The sequence below is a fragment of the Carassius gibelio genome, chromosome A7 (genome assembly GCF_023724105.1).
Source record: "Carassius gibelio isolate Cgi1373 ecotype wild population from Czech Republic chromosome A7, carGib1.2-hapl.c, whole genome shotgun sequence".
Classification (NCBI taxonomy): domain Eukaryota; kingdom Metazoa; phylum Chordata; class Actinopteri; order Cypriniformes; family Cyprinidae; genus Carassius; species Carassius gibelio.
Window position 1 is genome coordinate 36,515,417 of NC_068377.1, and position 13,259 is coordinate 36,528,675.

The 13,259-nt window shown below is 34.7% G+C and overlaps 2 protein-coding genes across 4 annotated transcripts in view; one reads left to right on the forward strand and one right to left on the reverse strand.

The window, feature by feature from the left end:
- LOC128017418 (calpain-1 catalytic subunit) overlaps window positions 1-13,259 on the forward strand; it is a 213,335-nt gene that overhangs the window by 46,409 nt on the left and 153,667 nt on the right. The window lies entirely within an intron of this gene.
- The window catches only part of actn3b (actinin alpha 3b), a 32,393-nt gene continuing 25,954 nt past the window's right edge, over window positions 6,821-13,259 (reverse strand). Inside the window, exons 17-21 of the mRNA XM_052602791.1 lie at window positions 12,290-12,469; window positions 11,173-11,319; window positions 11,033-11,098; window positions 9,914-10,072; window positions 6,821-7,950 (exon numbers count right to left, since the gene is read on the reverse strand). Coding sequence (XP_052458751.1) covers window positions 7,792-7,950; window positions 9,914-10,072; window positions 11,033-11,098; window positions 11,173-11,319; window positions 12,290-12,469 — 711 coding nt within the window. The 3' untranslated portion in view covers window positions 6,821-7,791. The remainder of the gene's footprint in view (window positions 7,951-9,913; window positions 10,073-11,032; window positions 11,099-11,172; window positions 11,320-12,289; window positions 12,470-13,259) is intronic.

The window sequence follows — 13,259 nt, forward strand, 5'->3', positions numbered from 1 at the left end:
AAAAACAAAAAAAAACACAATGTTATATCAAATCATTCTGTACTAACGTTCAAAACATAGTTGAGAATCATCTTTAGACAAAGTCTGGTCAAAAAAAAATTGTTTGGACTTTTTGCCTTTTCATGTCTATTCATGTCTTTTTAATTATTTTATATATATATATATATATATATATATATATATATATATATATATATATATATATAAATATATTTGTGAACACAAACATAAATGTTTGATAAGCTCCTGGATAGTGATTTTAAAAGCCAAGCACAAAAATGACATAAAACTTGTGCTATATTCAAAGTCATCTAAATCATAATCCAGTAGTTTTGTGTGATGAACAGAAGAAATGAAATCCATCTGTTACTCACCCTTATGTCATTCCAGACTCAAAAAAATTATGTTTTTCATACACTGTCACTAACCTGCCATGCAACATTTCTTTACATTTCTATGAAAGAGCACCTGTTAGAAAAAATAAACAAGAAAACCCTAATGTCATTAAAAGATAATAGCCTTTTGTTAATTTTCAACTGCAGTAAAAGTTGTTTGATGTCAGTCAATCATTTATCATTATTTTTTATTTTATTTTAAAAGGCAAATCACATTTTTCACTCATTCCAGCAGGAAGAAACCCACCTCATACCAGATGTGGTTACACTTTTTTTAAGTTGTCATATGATGCGATTTCAAGTTTTTCTTTCTCTTTGGACTATTACAAGCTCTTGGTGCATGAAGAAGATCTGTAAAGTTTCAAAGACTGAAGTCTCAAATCCAAAGAGATATTCTTTATAAAAGACAAACCACATGGTGCAATTCTTCATTTGTCAACACCTGTGTAAAGTATGTTTACTACACCTGTCCTGTAGTAAATATCATGGTTATGGTTCTTCTTCTTATTGTTCATTTAGGAGCATCCTGAGGTTAAGTGTCTTTATCATGAAAACACAATCAAGTAGCCTACGTATCACAGTTTCCTTGACTTTGATGTATCACTTTTTTCCATTGACTTTTCTTTAATCATAAATCAATATTATCGTCATAAATATTATCAGGAGAATAAAAGTTAAACTAAAATGGCGCAGAAAAGAACCATGATCTGATGGAGTCTGGAGTCCTACATTTTGGAGTCTGATTTACTCTTCTTGTAAGTAGGTTTTGCAGCATTGCAATTATTGTTTTTTACCTAATTTGCAAGTTGTTTTGAATAACAACATCTACTAAATGTAGATTTAATGTAAATCTAATGTAAAATATTCTGGCCAAGGATGAAGCAAGTCAGACAGAGTTTATAAATGTGTATGTGGTTTGGCACATCGTCAACATTCAGATATCAAACCATTTGTTTAGGAAGCATGTGTCATTATACAACAGGTTTGTGAAGTGAGCGTGATTATATTACCATAGAAGATATCATCTGATTACAGAGCAATAAGAAATGATAAAAGACTGCCTTTGTTTGGGACCTCTGATATTAAATTTCCTTCTGTTTTCACGCGTAATTCTTAAGGGAAGGTAACAGATCTTATTTTCCACTAGATTTACTTCCTTGTGAAAAAATAAATAAATAAATACTGACCCAAATATTTGTAATTGTATTGGAAAAATGCAATTATTGACCATTTCTACTAGAACTAAAGAGGTGCTTCCAGGTTTATGGACAGTTGTGGGCAAGTTCTTCCATGTTATTATATATAATATACAGTTATATTATTTAATATTTTCTATATATTACATAAGCACAAATACTGAAACCGAAATAAAAATGAGCAAAAAAAAAAAAAAAGTTTCAAACACTTAAATAAAATTAAAAAATATTCAAATAAGAACTAATTGAAAAAATAAGTTAAAAACTGTAAAAGTCTCTCAGTGATGCTAAAATTTGCCTAGATGGTTATTAAAGTTTTTTATATAGTTTCTAGTGTCTGCATTGAGCTGTTGCTTTGCAGTTGTCAAGGTATGTGTTTTACCATGTTATTAAGTTTATATATATATATATATATATATATATATATATATATATATATATATATATATATATATATATATATATATATATATATATATATTGGCTCCTCACGTCCTATGATTTCCGCTGTATTTCTTATCCTCTTTCTACTCATTTTCTCTCCCTCTATTTCTGTGCATTTGTTCTTGTGGGATCACGTATCTCAGCACACACAGAGCACTGTTAACAACAATGAGGGCTGGGTGAGACTCTGTGTGTGTGTGTGTGTGTGTGTGTTTGAGTGCGGGATGTCAGAAGAAAAGGCCTTGTGTATGAGTGCTGGGTGAGATTGAAGGTGGACGGTGAGACTGGAAACTAGTTAAAGACGAGGAGATGAAGACAGGAGATGTTTCAGACCTATCTTTGATGCATGTGAACCTCTAAGAAATCTGCAACTGATCAGACAGGTGCGCGAGTCATGAATCTGTGACTCTGTCCCGTCTCATACTCCACCCATCCACATCTGCCACTGCTTCTCACAGGATTTACTGAATAAACTGTTTAATTCAATACTATATGGATTCCAAAATACTTTATTGTGATTGTCTAATGACAGCATTTTGGGATTAAAACAAGAGACAAAGAAAAAGAGAAAAACAGTGTCTGGCTTTAATCCAGAGTTGATGCTGCATTGTATATTAAGCTTACATTAAAGTTGGCATCTCAACTCTATAGTAATATGAGGTAATATGGTATTCCAAATGTTAAATATGTGTATTGTGCAATATTCTGGATGTGCATCTTGTTTCATTTCCTCAAGTAAATGATGCAAGGATGAGATTTGAGGACAGAGGGATCAAAACAATACCTATTTATGAAAACGCATATCTTCATTTCATGCATTTTACTCTGGCTATATCATGCACATTTCAGCTAAAGCAATAGATCGTTTGGGTATAATGCATGTAAAAATACAGCAACAGAGTAGTGTGATATTAAGTTATTACGAATGCAGTCACACTCCTGCATTATGCAGCGTAATATCAATCCTCCTTCACTGTCACAGCACAGTTTGTACCAGACACACAGTGCAGCTTAGCTTTCCCATTGCATCAATAAAACACTTATATCACTCTCAGATGAGATGGACTGGAGATGAAAAATAGAAATCTAGATTAAGACCAGCAGCCGATCTTCATAATGAAGGCCAGCCTGATTTCAGCCACAACTCACATCCAGCCTGGGCCATTCAAACCAGTTTATCCATGAAAACACCCCACACATCATCCACTTCAGCTCAGCCACACACACTCAGGTCGATTTCAGCTATGGGTCCTGAAGTACTTCAAGCTATAGTGAATGGATTGGGTGCTCTTTGACACAACGGAGCAGTTCATGACGTGAAAACAAATCACTATAGAGTCACGACTGGATTTTGCTCTGCTGATAAGGAAATCATTTTGATGGCATATAATTAACTCTGACCTGGTTTTTACTGATCTTTCATCAGTATTTATCATCATCAAACTTATTGCAGACTCAAAGTCCAATTTTTAAAAACAACATACTGTACAGTGAGTATAGAAAGAATCAAAGAATCACATTTTGTTGCTTTGCAGTCTGAAATGAAAATGGACACTGTTTTAGTTTTATCCAGCTGTATTTACTCGGTGCAACTTATAACATCCAAGTGAAACATATCAGAAAAAAAATCTAAATAAAAAAACCCAGGCGTGACTCTTTTCCATTCTCACTGTACAAGACCATATGCAAGAACTAAGATACGAAATAATCATTAAATCACTGAATGAGATTGACTTTGACATATGTTTATCTACCAAAACAGCACACCAAGATTCATTTTCAGCCCCTCATTAGTATATAACCTCATCATGCTGGCATGCTGTCCAAGGATTAAGTGTAAGAAATAATACACCTCTATTCTGAGGTAGGCTACCAAACAGAAAACAGCTTGGCTGGAAAAACAAAATAGGAGTGAACACGCGCCTGTAACATTAATGACATAGCAAGGGCTCATGAATATCAATTTGTTTGTGCAAGTTCATTTAAATAAATAAATCATAATCTATGTAATGTATTGCAAATGCAATTCATATCTCTATTAGGCCAACAGTATGTTAATTTCCAATCTAAACTGTTAACGGTTAGAAGCGAGCTTAAGTTACTGCGAGTCGTAGATGTGAATCGTATTATTATGAAGAAATGACATAATTATGTTAAAGACAAAGAGAAAGAAAGACTTTCAGAGCTTTATCAACAATATTAACTGGTTAAATCCCTGAAATGATGAGATGAACCCTGGCCTTCATCTACTGTAAATTCACCCTAAAGCTCCACCTACTGAGGGCGACACACAAACAACATACAAAGAGCCGACTGAGACTTTTTATTCTGGGTTTCTCGGTTTAACTTTTAATACTCTGAGGATACTGGAGACCCATACAGAGAGCTGACCACAATGAGGTGATCTGAAAGGTCAGTCAGATAGCCTACTTTTACCCAGAAATCACATCATGATGGATAATAATCAACAAACAACATCTGTTAATGGACATTTAAATAGAGCGAACAGAAACTAGACCATATCGTTAAATAACATCAATGCCTGCCTGAGGTTGAAGGTGTTATTCCGCCTTCTTCCAGAACATTCCAAAACTTCCCTTTAAAACAGGGATGCCCAAGTTACTCTGCTTCTGGTGATCAACTGTCCTGCAGAGTTCAGCCCCAATCCTAATCAAACACTCCTGAAACTAATTAAGATCTTCAGGCTCACTTAAAAATTAAAGGCATGTGTGTTTGATTAGGGTTGGAGCTAAACGAAGCAGGACAGTCAATCGCCAGGAGCAGGGTTGGGCACCCCTGCTTTAAAAGAACCAGACACGGGTCGATCTCTTGACAACACTACACTACTCTCTAAGCTATAATTCCCCTAAAACAAAATTTGTCATCGTTTACTCGCATTCAAAACCAGAACGTCGATAAGTAGTATTAATAATCGTTATATGAGGAAGTTCCCGCCAGAACTATAACGATAATAACTATAACTTTTTCAGGATGATTTTACTTATTTTATTTGGGAGAAAAAAAATCAGATGAAAGATTAAAACCGTGCAAGATTTAAAGCGGCAGAAGACATAGCAGAAGCTTGCGCTTATAATAAACAGACCGTTATTGTCCGTTGGTGTGGAGACTAATGTAATTATCCTTCTTGTTCACACCAGACGCGAATGAAGCATTAAGATTGAGTGATTTACATGTTAAGTCAAAGACGCGAATAGACATCCTGTGGTGCGATTCGCGAGAATGAGGCGGTGCGATTTGATTGTTTCAGGCATTTTGATGCGCGATACGGGTGAAAAATCAGAACTTTGCGAAAATGTTTGCACCTCAACCAATCTGGAGCTTGCTCTTGTAGTGACGTGATTACGAAGTAGCGAGCGGAGGGAAAATCCAAAACAACAATGGAGGACAACGTCATCGTCGCTGTATGTGGATACCTGGAGCTGTATGATACTTCTTCATACTTTGACAGAAAGAAGGAATAAAAAGGATCTTGCTTGGAAGAAAGACTAAAGATTACCTGTTAGGCTACGTTCACACTGCAGGGCTTAATGCTCAATTGCGATTTTTTTTTTTTTTTTGCAAGGCCGTTCACATTTCCAATTAAATGCAACCTTTTGTGATCTCTTGTGTGAACGTGAAATGACTCAAAAGTGACCCGCATGCGCAGAAAAGTACTCAACAGTGAAGAACGTCACTCGTTGTTTGCGGAAGTAGCTAACGTTAAACATCGTTGTCAACAACAGTGTAGTCAACAGCGGAGCTCTTTTTGAAATATTAATGTTATTTTCCCAACGGAGCCAGCACAACTACAATCTTCTCGTTTTAAGAAGAAAATTTAAAAGGAGGAGGAGAGCAAGGTTTTTGGCCATGCCGTTTTGTGGAGCAGTGTTAGCAACGTCGGTACAGAGAAACGTGTGGGTGCGGAGTCGAGTGGCGGGAGTGAGTGGCTCTTCTCGTTCCCGCCTACTTCAACGCAGAATTATGTCATTTGTAGCGTATCAATGATGTACGAGTCGGATACATGTGGCCTGGCCGTTCAGACGGAGGTCGCATTTCAAAAGATCGGTTACGTATCGGATTCAGCCAGGACCACATAACCAAGTGGCTTGGGACACATTTGAAAAGATTGGATCTGTGTCATTCAGACTGTCATGAAAAGATCAGATACAGGTCGCATAGAGGCAAAAAAAATCGGAATTGGGTCGTTTCAGCTGGCAGTGTGAACGTAGCCTTAGATTTCCCCAAAACAAATGATATTTTATGTTAAACCACTAAAGAGACATCAGAGACACATGATGTCTCTGAGCTCCCACTGATCGCATGGAGCTGATCGTCTCCGAAATCGGTGAAACACATTTTTAAATAGGTGCTGTCGTTATAAATAAACCACAGATTTGAGTTTAAAACAACTACATTCTCACCTGAAATACTTTTAAAACTACATTACATGGCACGATAATTGTAATATTTGTTTAATTATCCAAATAAATAGTGATTGTAATCACAATGCTGCGTGAACTGGCAGAAGTCCCTCCCATGACACAAATTCACATCTGTTAATTTCACATGCGAATGAAGCGAATAAACTAAACATGTTCAAGAGTCCAACTATGCGTGAATAGCATGATTTATTTGCACAAGTCTCGTCTTGTGTGAACGCACAGTTAGACTCATATTAGGGTCTGTTTTCACAATATCTTAAAAACACCCAGGAGTTGTATAGACTTCTTGACCATCTTCTGATCTAGACATGCAGAATAGTATAGGTCTGGAACGACATGAGGGTGAGTGAATGATGACAGAGCTTTATTTTTGAGTGAACCAGCCCTTTAAATTACAGTTGAAGGAAAACCTGGTTTTCCTCAATCAGCTCTTTGGCTAGCAGAAACCTTTCCGGTCAGTACAACACATACACTCTGCCATTACATCTTTGAATTCATTTACTGGCTTTGGTTGATAATCTTGGCACAAACTGTCCAAATGAAATGAAAACAAATAATGAATTTGCCTCTGAACAGTGAAGACATACATACCAGATACACACAATTCTGTGTAAAGACTATTTAGTTGATCTCACAGTTTCATATTAAGAAGACACTTGACAGCAGTAGTGCTTTTTTGGGGTCTTAAAATAAAGTACAGACTTAACAAAGAGGGGGACTCTCTTGCATTTTAATGTCTGTAGAATAAACGCAGCATGCATCTTCACAAGCGCTCTTTAGCATCAACAAACACACTTTTTTTTAGTATATATTTTATCATGTTGAAAGGTTTTATTTGGCACAGAGAGGGAAAATTGCACTTGAAACCGTGTTTATAAACCATTTTACTATTAAAATTGTGACTGCAGCTATTTCACTATTTCTGGCCTAGATGACATCATCTGAAAATTAAAGTTGCTTCAAAGGCGGAGCAAGTTATTATATTTCAGTGGAAGATCATAAACAAAGATTCTTTGGCATAACATGCACTAAAGAAGTCTTCACAACATCATATATTAGGAACATAAATAGGGTTGCTTTAATTCCATGTTGACTCCATGTTGACTGTTTGACATCCAAATTGGAAATAATTTGAGTGACAGCGAGATTAAAACCCCCTGTTACACGGCCTTAACAGAGTGGATGTAAAACAAATATGATGTTAAAGCTAGCAGACAGAAAAACAGAGAGGGGAAATGAGGGATATTGCTAACTCTCTTGCAAATTGAAAGCTACATTCAGGGGCTTGGAGAAAATGAAATACACTCAGAGCGTTTATAAATCGCTCTCTCCGTAAAGGGCACTGGAGAAGGAGATGTAATCCAGGGCTCCAGAGGACGCATCGGGGCCGGCGTACTTGGTCATGCGGCTGATGCAGTACTCGGCCTGCTCGGGTGGGAGTTCACGACGAAGCTCCTCCACTGTGATATAGGGCTGAATGACAAGAAGAGACACTTTTACACCAACCCGCACAGTTTTTTTTTAGTTCTACAATTGGTACTGAAAACATGTGAAAATAAACATTGGGAATAATTCATTCTGAATCCTCCCTGAAGTGTTCACACACTATGGCAAGCCATTTTAACATTTAATCCTTAAAACATACAATTTTCATGTTACTTGTGCATATGTTTTTAGCTACTAGTATCTATTCCATTAGGCAATTGTACTCATTCATTAGTTACTAGTTCTTATTCTTTAGGTACATTTAAAAAAGTTACTAGTACTTGTTTATTAGATACTGGTACTCATTAGGGCCTTTCACACCGCTTCAGTTCCAGAACTAAATAAGTACTGGGACGATTTTGCACGAACTATTTCCAAGTACGATTTAAAGGGATGCATTTGCACCGACAGTGTGTACTAGGAAGTGCTTAAGCCGGTCGACAGGACATAATTTGTGGGCGGCATCAACAACGGAAAAAATAAGAACGCCGTTAACAACCGGATGGAGGATGCTATGATCGGAGCTGTGTTTTTTTGTGTGTGTGTCTCGTGGTCTTCACAATAATTGACATGGAATATCGACGTATACGTAAAGCAATTGAAAGAACGGAAAGGATGACTTTCATGTTAAATGTTCAAAAGTGCCTGCGCTTCAGCGACCGTCCATCTATTGCTGTTCTCCATACTTGCGAAATAAGTTGACAATATTTAAACGGCGTTTTAAATCATAGTGGGTGAGAGGGGTTTTTGTACGCATTTGGCCAATCAACGTCTACTTATGTCACAGGGAGTACCAGTTGTCCTGCTTAGACCCTGCTCCAGAGTAGGAGCTAATTTAGTTCTCGAAAAAGGCAGTCCGGTACTAAAATCGAGCACAGTTCAGCTGGTACGAAAACGCCAAAAAGTGGTTAGTTCCACAATTAGTTCTGGTACTATGAGAAAGGCTCTATTCATTTCATACTAGTACCTATTAAATAGCCACTATTACTTATTTGTTAGATACTAATGCTTATTAGATACTAGAACTTATGCATTAAATACTAGTACCTATTTCAGTAGTTATTAGTAACTATTCTGTTGTTACTAGTAACACATCTAAAATTTTAAATGTAACATTGACTTCTATGGGGATTATTCAAATATTAACTATTCTGTTTGACTAGTCTCTATTCGATTAGTGACTAGTACATATCTCTTATATATTAGTAGTTATTTATTGGGCACTAGTACTTGTGTTATAGATACTAGTACTTATTTATTAGATACTTGTACCTATTAAATAGATAATGCTACTTACTCTTAAATACTAGCACTTAATGATAATCTATGATTGCTTTTTGAATACATGCTACTCAGAACAGAATTGTTGGTATCTCAATGACCGATCCCCAAATAATTCAATGGCAAAAATGTAAAATATATAATCTGTAATAAAATGTATAATCGAATAATTATTAGTCTGAAAATAAGTGCTGAAATAAGTGCTAGTATCTATTAAATAAGAATTAGTGTCTAATTAATCTGCTTGTATCTTTAAAAACTTACTAGTGCCTAAAGGATAAGCGCTAGTAGCTAATGAATAAGTAATAGTACATAATGGAACAGATACCTATAGCAAAATAATAAAATAAATCAGTACTACTAACATGAAAATATATATTATTATGTTTTAAGGATTAAATATTTAACAGCTTTCCATATAAGTACTAGTAACAAAAAAAAAAAACTAGTATCTAGTACTAGTCTCTCATAAATATTTACTAGTACCTAAAGGATAAGCAGTAGAACCTAATGAACAAGTGCTAGCACCTAATGGAATCGATACTCGTAGCTAATAAAATCAGTACTAATGACATGAAAATATAGTACATTTAAAGGATTTAATGTTAAATTGGCTTGCCGTACAGACACAAATGGATTAAAGAGAAGCAACTCTGGATGTTGATCTCACCTTGTCGGAGGCCAGGATCTTGAAGGAGGCCATGACCTGTTCAGCAGTGTCTGTCTCAGCGGTCTCGCGTGTCATGAAGTCGATGAAGGCCTGGAAGGTCACCACTCCTGTGTTGTTGGGGTCCACCAGGGTCATTATGCGGGCGAACTCCACCTCACCCTGACAGAAACGACCAATCAGGTTCAAGACGCGCATTTAATTCTGCGCTTACTGGTGTACAGCAAAGCACCTACTGAGATTGAAATTACTCCTGGTGGATGTTGGCAAAATATAATTGATTCATTATGAGGTTTGCTGCAAAAATTATGAATAACTAAATAGAAATTTTTAAAATGATGCCAAAATAACAATTAAAAAATTTATTATTGGCTAACAAAATACTCAAATGTGTGACAGGGACTAACTTTCTTTTTGAATTGTATTTATTATTTCATTTAATTATTTATTTGTTTTTGGTTTTTTTATTTTATTTATGTATTTATTATGTTGAATCATGTTTCCAAACAATATGACATATGTATTTATACTGTACTGTATTTATTTGACAAAGTATTTGAGAATTTATAAAATACACCACAGTTGAAATGTTTGGGGTCATTACTTTTAATTATTTTATAATTATTATATAATTATAAAATAATTATTTTTAAGAAATCTAATTTTTTATTCTTGCAAATATTTATTCAATTGTTCAAAAGTGACTTAAAAAAAGGAAATTTGTAATGTTACCAAAATGTAATTTCCAAATAAATGCTGTTTTTCCTATTCATCTAGAAATCTCAAAGAAAATGTATCACATTTTCCACAAAAATATGAAGCAGCAGACAACTGTTTTCAATATTGGTAAGTTTCTCAAGAAGCAAATCATCATATTAGAGTGATTTCTGAAGGATCAAAAAAATAAATTACATTTAAAAATATATTCAAATAGAAAGCATGAAATGAAATTTTAATAATATTTTAAAAATATTTTTCAAATAAATGCAGCTATAGTGAATGATCCCACATTTTTTAACTGTATGTGCCATGTAGTGTGGTGAGGATGAAGGGTTTCATCACAGTGCATTTGTCACATTGATGTAGATGGTTGTTAGTGGGAGGATTTTTCTCTTCACTCACCAGATCGTAACCCATAGAGATGAGACATGCGCGGAAATCGTCGGGGTCCATCATGCCGTTTCTCTTCTGCAAGTTAAAAACAATAATGAGTCCCCATGCATACGGTCACATATGTGCATCATTCTGAGCGTCTGACTGACCCTGTCGAAGTGGTTGAAGGAGGCTCTGAACTCATTGAGCTGCTCCTGGCTGATGCCCTTGGCGTCGCGGGTCAGGATCTGGTTCTCCACCTCGTTGATGGTGCGAGCGATGGTGGTGAGCAGCTGCTCCCAGCCCACACGGACGTGCTGAGGAGGGAAGGACGGATGAAGCCAGAAACTGTAGCAGACTCTTGAACATTCATCATTCCTCTCATAACACTGTTCTGTGTGTAATGTGTGTTTGTTGAGCAAGCTCTGTTTAATTGTTTCATTTTTGCATTATACAAACAAAACGTAATATTATTATTAAACTATATGTTATTATGAACAAGGTAATTAAAATATATAGGGGAGACCAGGTTAATCCTTAATGAATTGTTAAAAATAATAATAACAAATTACCTGTAGTTTGTTAGCCGTTTGCAGATTTTTTTATTTGTGATTTATAATAGTTTTATTATTTACATTTTGCTAAAATGTATTTAAAAATGAACATTAAATAAATAAATACATGTTTTGACTTTTTTACCTTTGTTTTTATATCTTGTATAAAATACAGGGTTAGTATGTGTTTTAAATTACCTTTAAAGCTGCTTTTATCAGGGTTACTTTAGTCAACTAAACAATTTTAACATTGGCATTACTTGAAATGAAATGCACGATAACGTAAATAAAATAAAATATTAAAAAAACTTTATTTTAGCTAGTTAGATTAGTAAACATTTCTCATTTAAACATTTTAAAAATTTTATGATTTTCATATTACATTTTTTTTACTATTCAAATTGCTAAAAATAATTATATATATATATATATATATATATATATATATATATTTTTTTTTTTTTTTTTTTAAACATTAAATACATAACTGTTTTAATAAAACTGTCTTAAATTTTATTTTATACTTTTTTTTTCTTTTTACTTTAGCCGTATTAGCTATATTTTAATGGGTAGGTTCCCATTGTGACAACTTACCCCGCTAGAGAACCGATATGTGTTTTAAGTGATCATTTTAAAATCCCTCATTAGACAAAACTATATTTTGCACAAGCACTGATGTGATGCTTCTGAGAACGAAGCCTGTGTTGGTAACAGTGATCTTCTGTATGAATACCTCCATGGTGTAGTTGGTGTGTTTGTTGTCGAAGACAAGTGCCTCCTGAATGAGCTGGTGATCTCCCTCCAGTTTGTCAATGTTGGATTTGTAGTTGATGATGTTGTGCTCGTACTGCTTCAGATTATTCATCTGTTCCTCCAGAGAGCCGGCGATATCCACGGACACATGACCGATCTCCTACCGAGAGAGAACGGGTGAACAAATGTGCATTAGAAGAGAAAGAACAGACGTCTGTAAAGAAATAACGAAACCGCAAACAAGTCAAGAAGCTTAACCAAGCCAAAAACTAAAAGCTAACCAATACTTTAGAGCAATTAAAGTGACTAGTAACTACAACTAAAATCATTAAAAACAGCATTTTTGTTAAATAAAATAAATGTTGACTCATATAAAAGAAAAAGTAAAACAACAACATCATAATAACATTTTCTATTTAAGCAAGCTTGCAAGGAAACATTTCTATTTTTATTTAGTTCAAATGTATTATTTTATTTTAGTTACTTCCCAAAACTGATGCCCTTGAAAGTTAAGTTTGCAGAAATTAATGGAGGCTTGAGGCAAAATTTCCACTAAAATGATCAAAAATCCCCCCAAAATTCAAGATTAAGGAGCAAAGAAATAAATAAAGTGTCAAAACAACTAAACTATATCTATTATGGCTGTCGGGATTAAAGTGAAATAGTAACAAAAATCTAATAAAAATTACAAAAAATTCCCAAATGTTAGCTAAAATTAAATGTAGTAACTGACAATATATATAAAAAGAAATTTGAATGTCCAAATGTCCAAAACTAAAATTAAAATGAAAAAATATGGGTCACAACTTATTTAAAAAAATATATATATATTCAAAATTAATGAGGGCTGAGGCAAAAGTACAACCAAAATGATGAAAAATGCCCCTCAAATTCAATATTAAAGGAGCAAACCCTGGCAAAACTAAACGAAATCTATTATGGCTATTCAG